The sequence below is a fragment of the Phaethon lepturus genome, unplaced genomic scaffold, assembly GCF_000687285.1.
Source record: "Phaethon lepturus isolate BGI_N335 unplaced genomic scaffold, ASM68728v1 scaffold12286, whole genome shotgun sequence".
In the NCBI taxonomy this organism is placed as follows: Eukaryota; Metazoa; Chordata; class Aves; order Phaethontiformes; family Phaethontidae; genus Phaethon; species Phaethon lepturus.
Genome location: NW_010547007.1, coordinates 300 through 19153, shown reverse-complemented (window position 1 = coordinate 19153; position 18854 = coordinate 300). Strand labels below are relative to the sequence as shown.

Sequence of the window (18854 nt, the reverse complement as noted above, 5' to 3'; positions counted from 1 at the left end):
GGATGTGGGGGGAAGCATAGTGACAAAGGATGAGGAAAAGGCTGAGGTACTTAATGCCTTCTTTGCCTTAGTCTTTAATAGTAAGACTAGTGCTCTGGGTACCCAGCCCCCTGAGCTGGGAGGCAGGGACAGGGAGCTTTGCCTTAGTCTTTAATAGTAAGACTAGTGCTCTGGGTACCCAGCCCCCTGAGCTGGGAGGCAGGGACAGGGAGCAGAATGAATCCCCCATAATCCAAGGGGAAATGGTTAGTGACCTGCTACACCACTTAGACACACACAGATCTATGGGGCTGGATGAGATCCACCCAAGGGTACTGAGGGAGCTGGTGAAAGTGCTCACCAAGCCAATTTCCATCATGTATCAGCAGTCCTGGCTAACTGGGGAGGTCCCAGCTGACTGGGGTTAGCAAATGTGATGCCTGTCTACAAGAAGAGCTGCAAGGAGCATCTGGGGAACTACAGGCCTGTCAGTCTCACCTCTGTGCCAGGAAAGGTTATGGAGCACCTTGAGTGCCATCATGTGGCATGTACGGGACAAGTAGGTGATCAGGCCCAGTCAGTATCGGGTCATGAAGGGCAGGTCCTGCTTGGCTGACCTGATTTCCTTCTATGACAAAGTGACCCGCTTAGTGGATGAGGGAGAGGCTGTGGTTGTTGCCTCCCTAGGCTGCAGTAAAGCCTTTGACACTGTTTCCCACAGCATTCTCCTGGAGAAACTGGCTGCTCTTGGCTTGGACAGGTGTATTCTTTTTACCAGTAAAAAACTGGCTGGGTGGCCAGGCCCAAAGAGTTGTGGTGAATGGAGTTAAATCCAGTTGGTGGCTGGTCACTTGTGGTGTTCCCCAGGGGAACAGTTCTGTTTAATATTTTCATCAATGATTTGGACGTGAAGATCAAGTGCACCCTCAGTAAGTTTGCAAATGACACCAAGTTGGGTTGAGAGTGTTGATCTGCTTGAGGGTAGGAAGGCTCTACAGAGGCATCTGGACAGGCTGGATCGATGGGCTGAGGCCAGCTGTATGACGTTCAACAAGGCCAAGTGCCAGGTCCTGCACTTGGGTGACAGCAACCTCATGCAACGCTAAAGGCTGGGGGAAGAGTGGCTGGAGAGCTGCCCGGCAGAAAAGGACCTGGGGTTATTTGTCAATAGCTGGCTAAATATGAGCCAGCAGTGTGCCCAGGTGGCCAAGAAGGCCAATAGCATCCTGGCTTGTGTCAGCAATAGCGTGGCCAGCAGGCCCCTGTACGGCACTGGTGAGGCTGTACCTTGAATACTGTGTTCAGTTTTGGGCTCATCACTACAAGAATGACATTGAGGTGCTGGAGCGTGTCCAAAGAAGGGCAACAAAGCTGGTGAAGGGTCTAGAGCACAAGTCTGATGAGGAGCATCTGAGGGAACTGGGGTTGTTTAGTCAGGAGAAAAGGAGGCTGAGGGGAGACCTGGTCGCTCCCTACAGCTGCCTGAAAGGAGGTTGTAGTGAGGTGGTTATGAGTCTCTTCTTGCAAGTAACAAGCGATAGGACAAGAGGAAATGGCCTCAAGTTGCGCAGGTGGGGTTTAGATTGGATATTAGGAAAAATTCTTCACCAAAAGGGTTGTAAAGCATTGGAAAAGGGAAGTGGTTGAGTCACCATCCCTGGAGGTATTTAAAAGACATGTAGATGTGGTGCTTAGGGACATGGTTTAGTGGTGGACTTGGCAGTGTTAGATTTACGGTTGGACTTGATGATCTTAAAGGTCTTTTCCAACCTAAATGATTCCATGATTCTGTATTATGTCTTCCTTTTGTTTCTTATCTTGCATTCAAGGGAAGAGTGAAGTCAACAATGTTCTGTCATATGGTGTATGTTTTGGTTTGACACTGTAAGTTTTCCCTATCTCTCTTCATGCATGTGGAAGTGGGGATGTTTCCCTTCTCCCCCTTCTCCATGAAATGTGCTCATCAGATTTTGTGGTGTTCTTGATCCTGACCATACTTTGTGCATATTGCTACATAAAAATGGTCTTTTAGATAGGTCTTGAAAAGTATGACACTTACGATACACTTACGTAGTATGATACACTTGGCAGGCAGTGAAATAAATGAGTTGGGCAAAATTGTTACAGAAGGTGGTAGCAGATTGTCTTTGTATCGTAGGGCATTGCTGAGTGAGTGGCAGATTCTCTTCTGTACTGCTGGAGAGTGGAAGTAGCAGGAGCATAATTGAGTATTGCTCCAAAGTGACGCTATTTATTTTGCATGAAAAAAACTGAGCTGTGCTATCCTTATCCCCTTCCCTCCAAATCAGTGTGTTATAATGGAGAAATATCCTTCCTTTGCCTTTCTTAGTCTCTCTTAGTCACTACACAGCCGCTCGCTCGCTTCATCCCCCCAAGCCCCCTGTGGGATGGAGGAGAGAAGTGGAACGGTAAAAGTGAGAAAACTCGTGGGTTGAGACAAAGACAGTTTAATAGATAAAGCAAAAGCCGCTCACACAAGCAAAGCAAAACAAGGAATTTATTTACTACTTCCCATCGGCAGGCAGGTGTTCAGCCATCTCCAGGAAGGCAAGGTTCCATCAAGCCTAATGGTTACTTGGGAAGACAAACCATCACTTTGAACATCCCTCACTTCCTCCTTCTTCCCCCCACCTTTATATACTGAGCGTGACACTGTATGGTACAGAATATCCCTTTGGCCAGTTTGGATCAGCTGTCCTGGCTGTATCCCCTCCCAGCTTCCTGGGCACCCCCTGTCTTCTTGCTGGCAGGCCAGCACGAGAAGCTGGACAATCCTTGACTGCTTAGCAACAACTGGAAACATCGGTATGTTTTCATCCCAAATCCAAAACGCAGCACTATACCGGCTATCGGGAAGAAAATTATCTCTATCCCAGCCGAAAACAGGACAATTCCTTATCCACAGAACTGTAGTGTTTAGAAAGACTTTGTTAGGCTGTATTTACTCATGAAATTTTTCCTGATTAGCTCTGTGTGTACATTGCCCTTCTGAAATAAGCCAAGGAGTAAGAAACTTTTGCCCAGTGGGTTAACGAGACATGAAGAATTAAAGCAGGAACAATTCTCAAGGTAGAAGCCAATGACTTGTTTGTGTTGTCATCTTTCTAGATGAAACAAGGTAGCAAACTTCAGTTTTTCATTGAACATTTGGATGGTTTAGAGCAAGGGAGGAAACAGCATCTCATCTTCATGTTCTTGTAATAGAACTCTAGGAATACATTAGCATTATGGGAAGATTATATATAATCCATCATGTATGGTTTATGTTAATTGTCCCTCTTTATTTAGCCACCTCTTGAGGGGAGGCAGGATGGAGAAAGAAATAGTGGAGTCTTCTGATTTTTTTTTTTTGTCTCAGGTATACAAGATGAATGACTGCAGGAGCTCAAGATTAACAGAATGATGGGGCTGATTCTGAGAGTAGTGGACCATCTAAAGCTCCCTCTGTCTTACTTTGGAATCTTAACTCTAGCATTTCCAAAAATTATACTCAGAGAGCAGTGTCTTTGTTGTCCTCCACTAATCTGTATTTATAGATGTTTTGCTTCTTCTCTGGTGCTGAATTCATCCCTTCTCTTTGCTTTCAACTGTTGACTTTCTTTAGGATATATGCTCTAGGATACAAGATTGGAATACATGCAGTGGAAGCTTCATCCATCAATTTTCCATGTGTATCTCCATCAACAACTTCAAACGCTGCCTGACACTATCACTGTGGTTATACTGAAGTCTGCTGGGGGAGGAGAAAGCTTTTAGACCCCAGTTGTGAGAGGATCTGCAGCTGTGGCTTGTTCACTTCTGTGAACTGCTTATGCTCATTAGAGTTAATTTTGTGTCTGTGGTGTGGTCTGACTACTGTTGTCATTCACCATGCCTTTGACTGGAGCAGCAGAACTTAGAAGCATGGAGTTAAGTGTCTGCAATTTAAAGTAGCAGGATACAGTATCTTGTTTATTGGTTACAGTGGCCTGAGTTTATACCATACAATTTCAGACATTTAACTGAGGTATATTAGAAGTTCAATCACCTTTATAAAATTGACATGGAAAGAGACCTTCTGAAAGGCTCTCATTGACTCCACGGGGAAGCTGGTGAGAGTGAACCAAATTAGGTACTTTAGGCTAAGGCTTAGTGCTACAGGAATTTCAAAAAGTGTGAATTTAAAGGGTCCTTAACTGTTTGCTCCAACACTGCAGTGTGCTGCCTCCTTTCTGTCACCTGTCTGGTTACACCAGTATAACTACAGTGGGGATGCACAATGAGATGGTTCAAGAAACTAGTCCAATCTGAAAAATCCAAAGAAAACCTGCAGTGTTGGGGTGGGAATGAGAGTCTTGGGAATGGGAAGGTAGGATGGGGGAGGAACTACTTAAAATAATGCTGCCACTGAAGTCATCGTTTTGTGGAGTCACTTTGTACATTTAAATTATTTATGTATTGATCGGAACTGTTTCTCCTATCTCCCTGTAACTGTGGCTGTAGTCTTAGTCTCTCCCTGTTAGTCTCTCTTAGGAGACAACGCTTAAATTATAGGAATGGATCTGCTTCAACTTTTGGCTTCAGCATGAGGCAGATGGTGTGGAACTAGAGGGTGGAGGAATGAACAAAGTGGTGTTTAGAGGATATAGATTGTAGGAGACAAGGAGAGATGTCAGAGAAAAGTTGTTGGGTTTTTTAGTGTGAAAATCTTAAAAATGCTTGGAATTTTTTTGAGGGAAGTTCAACCACTTCTTTCTTATGTTAGAGAAAACATTTTATCAGTAAGCATCATATGGTCTTGACTGTATCTTTGTCTCAAGTATTCCATAGCAGGAGTATTTGCAGACCTTCCACATCCAAATTTCTCTTAAACCTGTGTCATTTCAGGGGCATGAAGTGCTAAATTGATAGGAAGAATGATAACCTTGGCTAGTGAAACTTGAACGTGCTATAGTGCATAGCTAAATTTCTTGTGTTATCTCAAAGGAACAAAAATTATCTGTAAGAAGTTTGGAGGACTTAAATTTGAGTCCAGCTTTTCTGCAAGTGGACAGTAATTCTTTATTTTGTTTGTTTCAGTAGATTGAGATTATATTTATATATGTGATTTTAATGTTATTGCATGTAACGGAACTAGTTGGTATTATCTTCAACAATGGTTTTATCCTAATCAATGGATTTAATTCTTGTATACTACCTGTATTGTAGTAATACTTGCACATAACTGATAGAGATTTTGTGTTAATTTATTTCATTTGCCTTGAGGAGTTCCCAGGAGTCTTAGTTACAGGCTCATTGCACCAGGCATTGTAAAACAGAATAAGATGACTTAATTGTATAGACTACATTGAATAGAAAAGACAGACATGTGTTATAGGTGATATTAAATATGACCTAAGTATTCATCTTAGCAACTTATCATAATTTGAAGAGATAATGCATTTAAAGACAGGGGCTAGTACTTAGTATGAACAATTTATAAAAGTTAATTAAAAGTAATGCATTTGATTTTTTTTTTTTTTTACTGCTGTATAGTTCTGAGTGTTTGTGGTACTAAACTAATTTCTGCAATGAAAGTGGGAGTCTGGACAGGTAGAACCTGGCAACCCTGCTTGCTCTTTTCTGTTTTCCTCTTGCAATGAATAATTGACTTATTTCCACTGTCTTCAATTTTGTAACTGAAAGGTGAAGGTTTGGTGAGAGTTGTGATGCCTTTGCTGAACCTTCTATCTCACATATCTGAGGAAGTGATGAGCAGATCCGGAGCTGTCCTTGAAATGGTTGCTCGGATTTTGCTGTATGGTGGAAGCAGACATGATGATTGACTGTATGGAGACACTGGAGAGACAGACGCAGATGAATTTGCAATAAGAGGCATATAATGAGTCGCCAAACTTTTCGGAGGACTAGTGAATTGGGTTAGGATGTGCAATCAGCTGATCTGCAGCTTGGAGAAAAGAAACGAGGAGCTGAGTGTTCAGTATTATTTTCATTTTGATGGTGGGAAGGGTTGTTTGACTGTTGTGTAAAGATGAAGAGCCTTTTAAATATGAACTTCTGATTTCGAGTGCACTTCAGTAGCCATGCCACTTAAGCAGTTCCTGCTGTGTCCATTTTGCTGGTACAGATGTTTGTGTGATGATACAGTGAATGGATCTGTCAGTTCAGAAATGGCTTTTCGCTCTTGCAGAATTGTTTCTCAACCATATCTCTTCCCTGATCTAGCTTGCTGCATGAATGGCTGTGTTAGCATCATGGAGGAGGTGATCTGTTAAGCTAGTGCTTAGAGGACTGACCCTATATGTGAAACCAAAATTGTTGTTTTAATCTTGGACATAAAATGGAATCTGAGTGATTTGCATAGGTTCTTATTAAAATAACAGTATCTGTTTAAAATTTAGAAGGAGAACTTTCAGCAACTGGTTGGTGGATTTTTAAAAGAAATAACTATTTAAGTGCACCTGTACTGTCGATTGAGACTGAGAACCAATATTATATAATTCTAGAAGTACGTTTACATAGCACCACAACTTTAATACCAGCTTACAACAAAATTTTGTTCTTATCAAACTTCTTTCTTCATGTTTAGGAATATGAATTTAACGGTACACTTCAAAGTTCAGAGCTTAACTGGAGATGCTATTTTAGTTCTGTTCATGTAGTAAGACAGACTTGCAGCCACAAAAATCAGGTTGGGTATTTTTAATTTGGTGTTAACCAAATATTTTTGGAAAAAATAATTCAGAAAAAATATTTTGAGGGTGGGGGAAGAAATCAGTAGTCAAATAATATCCACATGCAAAATTCTGATCATTTTGTTGTTGTTTGTTTATATGATGCCTTTTGTTATAGCAGTTGAGTACTCTGAATATGTCTGTTCATGTCTCCTCTGTGAGACAGGAAGATGCAGTGACTCAGGCTTAGTAAAATTTTCTGGGGCCACTTGGGAAATACATGAAATAAGAAGTGAATGTAGATCTTGTCTTAGCTCAATAATCCCCAGAGCATTCCCCTCTCTCAACTGACAAAGCTCACTGTGTTCCTTCTGCCACACTCATCTGTTCTTCACCCATTCTGTGAGAAACATTTCTGTAGTTGTTTGGATTTAAGCTCATACACTCAGACTTTCTAAAAACCTGTACAGACATTTTTATAAAGAAGGCATAGTGTCTCTGTGAGATGATGGAAACTAGTTACAATCCACTTGACCAAGCTTTAACTCACTAGAGAAATCTTTTGATGAAGTTTTTCACTGGGCAGGATGAAATTCAGTTTTTATGTCAAGGCCAGTATTAGCATTGATTTGCAAGACTTGTTGCTGATACATATTTTTATTAGACACTTAACTGTAACAGCTACATATGGGTGTTTTTAAGACATGTTGTGAGGAGGGTTTTTTTTGTGTTTTTGTTTTTTTAGAATGTAAAATTCATATTTCAGTAACAGTGTTCTGGTTTTGGCATCAATTTTTGTATACTTTCCAAGATACTTTATCTATTTCAGTTTATCTACTTCAACAGGTTCTGGCACTCTCAGTGAAAATTAATTGTATACTGTTTAAACTTCGAGCGGTGTAGTAAGGTTTCTTTGGTAGAATAAATAATGATGGCTTGGTGAGAGCTAGATCTGACTGCAGTTTTCTGTTGAAATGTGATGGTGAACAAGACAATATCAGAGTTTCCCATGTTTTAGATCATTTTGTTTATTTGTAGTATGTGAAAGTAACTTTTAATGGAGCAGGATCTGAAACAGCTTTCTATAAAGGTATGAAGAAAATCTGTTCACAGTTCAGGGTAACCACAACTTTTTGAAAGAAGTGAGCAGCGAGTATTATTGCTTGGACAAACTGGTGGCCTTTTGAAGTGCTGGCTGTCTTGGTTTACTTCCATGTCACACCTAAGGCTGAAAACTAAAACCTGTTTCCCTTTTCTTTTAAAAAGACATCAAATGTAGAAGTAGTAAGTTAGATCTGTTATTTTGTTAAATGAAGTCTTAGGTTTGGTCCTTACATTCATCTACTTGATCCTTAAGTTCATCATCAAATCATAGCTGATTTGCCTTCTCTTAAAAGCAGCAGACAGGGTAATGTTCCCCCAAATCTGCAACAAGATCAGTCTACTCACAGCCATTGCTCAGGTGTGCAAGTAATAACTGTGTACCTGCAGAAATTAGGGTCAGCATCTTGGCCTTGACAATGGAAATGATACTCAGTATGTGGAAATCTTTTTTTCTTATATTTCAGACTTAATTCAGATCCTGGTGATTGTTTTACTTACAAATTATGCCAATGAGTTGCTCATACTCAAGTTCTGGTTTGGTGGGGTTTTTTTGGTTGTGCTCTGCTACTTTATGAAGATACAGTGAGGAGGGACAAAAATGGTAATTTTTGTGTTTTGTACAGGTTGTGACTAGAAGTGGCTCTGGAGATGTATGTATATCTCTGTTATTTGCCCAGCATTTAGCAAATAAGTCTATTTTAATGAGAAGCCTGGACACTTTATAAAAAACCCACTTGTTCATGTACATTTCTTGACTATGGAAAATGCTATCTTACTGTTTGTCACCTGCCTATAACTACATTTTCTCTCCTGATAAGCATGCTAGGAAGTGAGAGGTCTTTGACAGATCACCGAAAATATATTGCATTTGACTGCTGCCTGAGACTTCTCTGCACAGATGGGTTGCAGTAGTCAACCCAAGTCTAAAGAAAATTTAACGAAGCAGAAGGACCTCACTTACCTCCTACAGAATTAAGTGATGCTGGTTTCGTTTGCTCCTCTATAGGCTTATCATTAAGACTTAAGCATATCCCCACAGTATTTTGTTTTTTAGCTCACATATTTTGAGCTGTCTGTATGTAGTGCTGCACTTCTATGCTGGCATCAATGTTGTGTGGGAAAATCTGGGCAGCTGTCCTGTATTTGTCCAGTCTTTGGTAATTGGGACAAAAAAGTTTTAAAGATTTATATGGATTTAAAAAAATGGAGCACAGTATGTTGCAGAAGATCATTTCAAACTGTAATCTTGATGTGGGAGGGCTGATGAAAGATGCTTACATACTGTTGACTACTATTTAGTAATCTTGCTCACAGTAGGATCTGAATGCAGTAGCTCAGTATTTTGAGGAACTCCTATGTTAACAAAGTTGATCGACAAGGCTGTTTCAGACAATTAAACAAGAAACAAAATCTGCATTGTAGATGTGCTTAAAAATAAGTTCACATGGAGAAGGTAGGTTGAAAGACTGCCTGAAATAACTTCAGTTGTTTCATGAATAAGTCTGTGATATGGATAAAAGGACCTACTGCTTCTCCCTATTTGTGACTTATGTGCAGTGAATTTTGTCACTGAAGCTGTTTCTTTATCAGCCACACAAGTTTGTAATATGCTTCCTTTGTTTCTACCAGGTTGAAGGCAAATTTTGATTGTTAGGCTATCGGGGAAGAAATAGAAGTGTTGCAGAGTGCAACTACTTAGCCTAGTGAATGTAGTCTGTAATCTTTAGGTGGATGTGCTTAGATGGCTCTACAGCTACAGGCTGTAAATGCTTGAGAAGAATCATGAAGCTTTATTGATAGAGCTGGGTGCACATGTAGTGAGAGTGTAGGTGTGACACTGGAGTACTAAAAGCTCTGCCAGAATCTTACCTTTCCTTTGAATAAATGGGGAAGGCTTTGGATGTTTTTGTTGCATGTGTTGGAAAACACTGTAAGTGTGTGTAATTTGTGGCTGTTATTGGAGCACATTTTTGGAGGTGGGACTTTGCCCCCTCTGCTGGGGATTAGATTACGGATGTGTACCACCATTACAGAATTTTATATGATTGTGTTGTAGTCTCTAGTCAGCAGCTGGTGTATTGTTCTCTTGAGTTCCTGCATGTGGAGGAGTATGTGCCAGCTGAAAACGTTTTCTTGAAAGGCTTCCAGTAAAAAATTAATGAAATATATTTTTTCCCGTGGATCTAGGTAGACTTTGAAGGCTTCATCTGTCTGAAGGTATTTTATTAACAGAGCTTGCCCATGGAATTATTCTCAGTGGTTTTGCTGAGAACATAGCACTCAGATCTGAGCACTTTACAGTGCTGTTGTTATTAAGAAAGATTATTACAATAGTAATTGTAATAGTTTTATATTTGTAGTATATTAGTGACAGTAAATGTGCTGTATGTCTTAAGTTATCAATGATGTAATGGATTGAAGCACCTCCTATCTTTTCTTAATCTTGCTATTAATAAAATGCCTCTTTTCTCCTTTCTTTGACTGCTATTCTACTGGTTGTGTTAACTCTACTGGTTGTACGAGATATTCAAAGCGAATGTTGTTTTGTAGGAGACTTGAAAACAGAAAGCATTTGCTTAGACCATGAGCAGTTTAAGTTCTCCTGATGAAAACTTTATTTGTCAGGGTAAAACCCAAGATTAAAAAAATTACAATAAATTGAAGGAAAAAAACATGTTCTCCCTGTTTTGAGCTAGCACATATATCTTCTGGACTAAATAAATACTATGTGATTGCATGAGATTATGGAGGATAGGAATTTGTGCCTCAGGTTGACCTTTGATGGATCTTTGTTCCTAGAGGTATTTTACAGCATCTTGTGCTGTTTCTGTTCCATTATGTAATTAAAATTATTCTTTATTTTTAATAGTGAGGAGCTCTTAAGACTGTTTCCTAGTATTGTTAATATGTTAGCAGTTTTCAAGCCTCTATAGAAGAATGGGTATCATCAGTGATGACAGTTTTTGTATGATGTAATGCCAGAACAGGCATCCTGAGACCTTGTTCAGACTATGCAAAGTAAGCTTTATTAAAGTCATATTTAAAAATTAGTCTGAGATTCTGTGAGACACAAGCCTGTCATGAGGATGGAAATGTTGTTTTCATGAGAAGAGGATGCAAAGCACGTGACTGCCAGGGTGTGCACGCAGTCTTCATACCACATGAATGTTGCTGATTGCAGAGCCCCAAACTGCTTATCTAGAGAAACTGCTTTCTAACATCTGCCAGTTACAGTAGATGTTCTCTTACCTTTTGTTTGATAACTTCCTTCTGTTTCTATGTATGTTTTGTTCCCTGCTTTTACTTTTTTGTCCTACTTTTCACCGTAACAGCAAGTCATACAAAAAAAGGAGAAAGAAGCTTGCATTAGGTATCCCAGTTTTGAGGGCAGGAGCCTCAAACTGATGAAACATCAAAGGAAATAATTCAGAAAAGGGAGAGGTTTATCCATAAGGAGCCCAGACTGGACACATCAGTATGATGTGGCATTCATAGAAGTATTATTCATGTGATATATGTGGTCTTTAAAATGCTAAAAAGTGGAACTTCAGCAGAACAGCAGGCCTCTCATATTATGACACTTAAAATATTAGAGTATAAAATTAAAACAGCTGTAAAGTTGACTTCCTAGAAAGGAGAGAGACAGAACTGGAAGTATCAACAATTTGAAAGTTTCCTTTCTGATTCTAGTAAATATTTCAGTAATACTCTTGTGGACATCAAGCCATGTGAACCAGGGCAACAACACAAAGATGCCTTTACATAAGCAGAGGGACTGTGGAGACGTGCTGCAGTGGGGGATTTTTGTGTGTGTTCTGTAGCCTGCATGCACACACAGGTAGTAGAAATACAAATACAACAAGGATGCCTTTCTGAAAGACCCTAATGGCAACAAAACACCTGGCATAAAACATGGCTAAATGAGAAAACATAATGCAGGCAAGTCTTCCAGGAAGTTACTGGTCTGAGGAGTCAGGGTTCTGTTTCCTGGAAAAGTGTGGGCATTGTCTTAAGATTTATTTAAAGGAAGGAGTCTCTCCAGGTGGCTTTATCTAGTTTGTTTTCAGGAAGAGAAGACCACAGGGTATTTCAGAAATGAAATGCTTTTGTCATCTGTTGTATTGATTTTATTTATATGTTTAAATTTTTACAAAGACAGTTTATATGCATACGCTTGTTCATTACCATACTTTTCTTAATGCATCTAATGATGTGTCAGGCTTTTACAGAGGGACTAGCCAGGGTCCCCAAAAAATTTTGCAGCTGTGGTCCACTCGTTGAGGACAAGTTAATGATTCCATACACTGGATAATAGGCTTTCCTATGTACTTCAATCTTCCTGAAGCGCATTTACTTAGGAGTTGATTATTTAAATGTAGATGATCATACATGGTATTCCAAAATTTATATTCCAGCTGACAAATGTTTTCAGTTAATTTTCATTCAAGGGAATATAAAAGTCCTAAGGGATGAAGTTGTAGATCCTTTTACTCAAATAGCGTGGACTTGTTCTGACTTTGCATCTTTTAAAACAAAGCAGACGAGGCGGGGGGAATACCATGTGTTGTCTTGCTGTGTTGGTTTTCACCTAGAAGTGTCACTGGAGTAGTCAGGAACAGAGCATGGAGCAGATGTCTTTGAGCATGCTGGTGCCAGTTCTTTCACAGGTTCCCATAGATTCTGCTAACTGGAATATCTTGGTTTGAACTTTGGTCAACTGTATCTTGAGTGTTTTCTAACAGATCTTTCCCAGAGTGAAATGTGGGCCTTGGATGTCATTCCTACAGTAGATCCAAGAGTGGTTTGAGAGTGTTGCAAGCTTCCCATTGTTGCATCTTTGAACATGGTAGCAAAAAATACTTGATTACTCCCAATATTAGCCGTAGAATTAGCTGGAGGGTGAGGGTTGTTCTCCTTTGCTTTGCGAAATATTGTTGGAAGTTTGTTTCTTCAGGCGCACATAAACAGACCCAGTTAGTAAATGACTACTATTTGAATGCTGAAAACGCACTGAAACTGGTAGTAGGCTACTAACTTGTATTCTCTTGAAAGTGAGTGATTCCTCTTATTTGCACTACCTAGATGGTTGGAAAGTAGCGAGGAGAGGGGATACACATTGATGTACCAGAAAGTAGGAGACAAATACTAAATTTTAATTGCTATTAGAACAGTAAAATTGAGCAATGGTATTGGTGTGACTGGGAGATGTGGGTGCTATACCTTTTTTTTTTCCTCTTTCTTTTTCTCCCCCTTTAGGAGGGCTTTTGAGCTGCCGCTCTGCTGCTGAACAGCATGCAGTCCTTTCGGGAGCAAAGTAGTTACCACGGAAACCAGCAGAGCTACCCGCAGGAAGTGCACGGTTCATCCCGACTGGAAGAGTTCAGCCCCCGCCAGCAGGCCCAGATGTTCCAGAGCTTTGGAGGAAGTGCTGGCAGTGGACGTCGTGGAGCAACAGGAGCCTCTACAGCAATGCCTGGTGAGAGCTCTGGCCATCAGAGCTACCAAGGTTTCAGAAAAGAAGCAGGAGAGTTTTACTATATGGCTGCCAACAAAGATCCAGTGGCGTCAGGAGGGCAGCAGCCACCTCAGCGCAGGCCTTCTGGACCAGTACAGAGCTATGGGCCCCCCCAAGGGAGTAGCTTTGGGAGTCAGTATGGGAGTGAGGGACATGTGGGCCAGTTTCAAACACAGCACTCGACCCTTGGGGGCGTATCCCACTATCAACAGGATTATACTGGTCCTTTTTCTCCAGGGAGTGCCCAGTATCAGCAGCAGGCTTCTAGCCAGCAGCAGCAGGTGCAGCAGCTGAGACAGCAGATCTATCAATCTCATCAGCCTTTACCCCAGGCTTCCAGCCAGTCTGCTTCTAGCACCTCACACTTGCAGCCAATGCAGCGTCCAACCACCCTGCCTTCCTCCGCTTCTGGGTACCAGTTACGAGTGGGTCAGTTCAGCCAACACTATCAGCCACCTTCATCATCCTCCTCCTCCTCTTTCCCCTCCCCGCAGCGTTTTGGCCAGTCAGGACAGAATTATGATGGAAGCTACAGTGTGAATTCTGGGTCGCAGTATGAAGGCCATGCTGTGGGTTCCAATGCACAGGCATATGGGACCCAGTCAAACTACAGCTTTCAGACTCAACCAATGAAAAGCTTTGAGCAATCTAAGGTGCCTCAAAGTGGGCAGCAGGGGCAACAGCAACAGCATCCACCTCAGCACGTAATGCAGTATTCAAATGCTGCCACCAAGCTCTCTCTTCAAAGTCAAGTGGGGCAATACAGCCAGACTGAAGTTCCTGTAAGGTCACCGATGCAGTTCCACCAAAACTTTAGTCCAATCTCTAATCCATCTCCTGCTGCATCTGTGGTTCAGTCTCCAAGCTGCAGTTCTACCCCTTCTCCACTCATGCCAGGTGGAGAAAATCTCCAGTGTGGGCAAGGCAACATGTCCATGGGTTCTAGAAACAGAATCCTGCAGATGATGCCTCAGCTGAGTCCTACACCATCTATGATGCCAAGCCCCAATGCCCATGCAGGGGGATTTAAGGGGTTTGGACTGGAAGGACTGCAGGAAAAAAGGCTCACAGATCCAGGGCTGAGCAGCCTGAGTGCTCTAAGTTCTCAAGTGGCCAATCTGCCTAACACAGTCCAGCACATGTTGCTCTCAGATGCCTTGGCACCTCAGAAAAAAAGTTCCAAAAGGTCGTCCTCCTCAAAGAAGGCTGACAGCTGCACCAACTCAGAAGGTTCCTCCCAGGCAGAGGAACAACTCAAGTCTCCCCTGGCAGAGTCCCTTGATGGTGGCTGTTCCAGCAGTTCAGAGGTAAGAGTGAGACAGCTGAGTGGCCAGAGCACCAGCTCAGATACCACTTACAAAGGGGGTAACTTAGAGAGATCCAACTCCTCACCAGCACAAGGCTCGCAGAATGAGCCACCAAAACTCAGCAGCAGCCCTGCAGCTAGGGAAGATGTGGCCTCCCCTGATGGGAAAGAAGCTGTGGTGGCTGTGGAAAATGCCCCAAAAGTGAATGAAAAGGCAGTTGGGGTGATCGTCTCCCGGGAAGCCATGACAGGAAGAGTAGAAAAGTCAGGTGGACAAGATAAACCTGCACAAGATGATGCTTCCACAGCCACTCAGACACCAGCTAGTGCTAGTGGAGCGAAAGAAGCTGGGCATGCCGGGACGCAGCCAGAAACTCAAGGAGGAAGTAAAGGGAGCAAAAGTGGAGATAACACTAACCATAATGGAGAGGGGAACAGCCAGCCTGGTCATGCAGTTGTTGGGCCAAATTTTCCTGCAAGAACAGAACCTTCCAAATCTCCTGGCAGTTTAAGATACAGTTACAAGGATAATATAGCAGCTGGTATACAGAGAAGTATTGGTGGCTTTCCACAGTATCCTTCTGGTCAAGAAAAAGGGGATTTTCCAGGGCACAGTGAGCGCAAAGGCCGGAATGAGAAGTTTCCTAGCCTCCTCCAGGAGGTCTTACAGGGGTACCACCATCATCCAGACAGAAGGTATTCTAGGAACACACAGGAGCATTCTGGGATGGCTGGGAGTTTGGAAGGAGCCATGAGGCCCAATATCTTAATTAGTCAAACCAACGAATTGACCAATAGAGGCCTCTTAAATAAAAGCATGGGGTCTCTCCTGGAAGGCCCTCACTGGGGTCCCTGGGATAGGAAATCTAGCAGTGCAGCTCCTGACATGAAGCAGATAAATCTAACTGATTACCCTATTGCTAGAAAGTTTGATGTGGAGTCTCAGTCCTCTGCCCATGAAGGGGGAGCGCTTTCAGAGAGGAGATCAGTGATCTGTGACATATCTCCATTAAGGCAACTTGTCAGAGATCCTGGCCCTCACCCAATGGGGCACATGGGTCCTGAGGCCAGAAGTGGAAGGAGTGAACGTCTTGCCCCTGGCTTGAGCCAGTCAGTAATACTCCCTGGTGGTTTAGTATCCATGGAAACAAAGATGAAAGCTCACAGTGGGCAAATAAAAGAAGAAGATTTTGAACAGTCAAAGAGCTCAGCTAGTCTCAATAATAAAAAAACAGGAGACCATTGTCATCCTGCTGGCATCAAGCATGAATCTTTCCGAGGCAATGCTAGCCCTGGAGCTGCAGTGTCCGATGCTGCTCCAGAATACATTCCCCAGCAGGACAGCAGATCGACACAGATGAGACGAGCACCTGGCAGAACTGGAAGCAGCAGGGGTAAATCACCTTCTCAATTTCAGGATCTTGCTGATAAGCTGAAAATGTCACCAGGCAGAAGCAGAGGCCCAGGGACAGATCTGCATCACATGAACCCACACATGACACTATCTGAAAGAGTTAACAGGGGTTCCTTGCATTCTGCATACCCTCAGAATTCAGAAGGCCCATCTTTGGCTTCAGCATATCACACAAATGCTAGGCCTCATGCTTTCAGTGACCCTAACCAGAGTTTAAATTCCCAGTATCATTACAAGAGACAGATGTACCAGCAACAGCAGGAAGAATACAAAGACTGGGCAAGCAGCACTGCTCAGGGTGTGATTGCTGCAGCTCAGCACAGGCAGGAAGGAGCAAGGAAGAGCCCAAGACAACAGCAGTTTCTGGAAAGAGTAAGGAGTCCCTTAAAAAATGACAAGGATGGAATGATGTACCTTCAAGGTAGCTCTTACCATGATACTGGAAGCCAGGAGGCTGGGCGCTGCATTATGGGGAGTGACAGTTCTCAGAGCAAATGTACTGAACTGAAACACGGCAACCAGAAGTTGCAGCACCATGAATCTGGCTGGGACCTCTCTCGGCAAACTTCTCCTGCCAAAAGCAGTGGCCCTCTTGGAGCAGCCAACCAAAAAAGATTTTGCCCTCAAGAAAGTGATGGGCATCGACGAGAGGAATCTACAGATTTGCCCAAACCTAGTAATACCATGCTCAGGCTACCTGGCCAGGAAGACCAGTCTCCTCAAAATCCATTAATTATGAGGAGGAGAGTCCGTTCTTTCATCTCTCCTATCCCTACCAAAAGACAGCCACAGGATATGAAGAATAGTGGCAGTGAAGATAAGGGGCGACTGATGACTTCAGCAAAAGAAGGAGCTGATAAAACATACAACTCCTATGCCCATTCATCTCAAAGCCAAGATGTTGTCAAGTCAGTTGCGAAGGGAGATTCCTTCAAGGACCTGCCAAGTCCTGATAATAGGAATTGCCCTGCTGTTTCCCTCACAAGCCCAGCTAAGACCAAAATACTGCCCCCAAGAAAGGGTCGAGGATTAAAACTGGAAGCTATTGTTCAAAAAATTACATCTCCCAATATTAGGAGAAGTGTTTCCACCAGCAGTGCTGAAACTGGTGCAGATACTGTCACTCTTGATGACATCCTGTCCCTTAAGAGTGGACCTGAAGGAGGAAATGTGGCTGGACATGGACCAGAAGCTGAGAAGAGAAAAGGAGAGATGTCAGATCAAGTGGGGCCAGCAAGCCAGGATACAACTGGTGAAATAACTCTTCCAAGATCTTCAGAAGAATGGCAAAGCAGTGAGGAGGATAAAACCAAAAAAGAGGTCCCTGAAACTGCCAGTGTTGGTAAAGAAGGAGCAGGGTCCAGTGCAGCACCACCAGCTTCTCAGAAGTCAGGTGGTCAGGGAAGGTCTGATGGATCTGTAAGTGGAGCTGGAACTCTGATGTTCTCCGACTCAAAAACAATTTCCCCTTCCAGTGTGTTTACTTCTGAACCAAATCCAAAGTCTGAGGAAAAAGATGGAGATGTGACAAACATTTCACCCAAGCCAGATGGTTTCCCTCCAAAGGGATATTTTCCTTCTGGAAAGAAAAAGGGGAGGCCAATTGGGAGCGTGAACAAGCAGAAAAAGCAGCAGCAACAGCAACAACTGCCCCCACCCCCGCCACCCCCACCACTACCTTCACAATCTTCAGAAGGGGTAGGCGGTGGTGAGCCAAAACCGAAAAGGCAAAGGAGGGAGAGGCGAAAACCTGCAGCACAGCCACGGAAGCGGAAGCCTAGACGGGCTGCTCCGATAGTGGAGCCTCAAGAACCAGAGATCAAGCTTAAATATGCTACCCAGTCTGTAGATAAAACTGACTCCAAGAATAAGACCTTTTTCCCTTATATTCATGTGGTAAACAAGTGTGAATTAGGCGCTGTGTGCACAATCATTAATGCGGAGGAAGAGGAACAGAACAAATTGGCGAGGGGTCGGAAAGGACAGAGGTCTTCAACACCCCCTCCTAGCACTGCAGAGAGCAAAGTGCTGCCCACCTCAACTTTCATGCTGCAGGGCCCTGTAGTAACAGAGTCTTCTGTCTTAGGGCATCTGGTTTGCTGCCTGTGTGGCAAATGGGCCAGCTATCGTAACATGGGTGACCTCTTTGGTCCTTTCTACCCCCAGGATTATGCAGTCACCTTGCCCAAGAACCCACCTCCAAAGAGGGCCACAGAAATGCAGAGCAAGGTCAAGGTACGGCACAAAAGTGCTTCTAATGGTTCCAAGACAGATACGGAAGAGGAGGAGGAACAGCAACAACAGAAGGAACAAAGAAGCCTAGCTGCTCATCCCCGCTTTAAGAGGCGGCACCGCTCTGAGGACTGTAGTGGAGCCTCTCGGTCACTTTCAAGGGGAGCTTCTTGTAAAAAAGCAACCACTGACGGTGGCAGTGGTGGTGAAAAGACTCCTTTGGACTCAAAACCCTCTATGCCCACTTCAGAAGGTGGCACTGAGCTGGAGTTACAAATTCCTGAACTACCTCTTGACAGCAATGAATTTTGGGTCCATGAGGGTTGTATTCTCTGGGCCAATGGGATCTACCTGGTCTGTGGCAGGCTCTATGGGCTGCAGGAAGCTGTGGAGATTGCAAGAGAGATGGTGAGTACCTAATCTTGCTATACAAAATTATTTGTTTTCATTTGCAATAAGTATACCATTTGGAATACCATTTTTCCTTGTTCTTCTCTCACATCTTAAGAGATCATCTTTTATCTTAAATAAATCTCTAGTGCTGTCCTTTTGATGGTGTCATTTAGATCTGTGCCACACCTGATCAGACAGATTTTTCAGGTATCAAAAAGCTGGATGCTCATTACCTAC

General features: G+C 42.9%; 1 protein-coding gene across 1 annotated transcript; it reads left to right on the top strand.

Moving 5' to 3' along the window:
- Nucleotides 1–13011: 13011 nt before the first annotated feature.
- Nucleotides 13012–18632, top strand: TCF20 (transcription factor 20 (AR1); the record flags this gene model as incomplete). Its single annotated transcript, XM_010289503.1, has 1 exon — nucleotides 13012–18632. A coding segment is annotated over exon 1 (5583 nt), but the record flags the coding sequence as incomplete, so codon positions are not given.
- Between the last annotated feature and the right edge of the window lie 222 nt (nucleotides 18633–18854).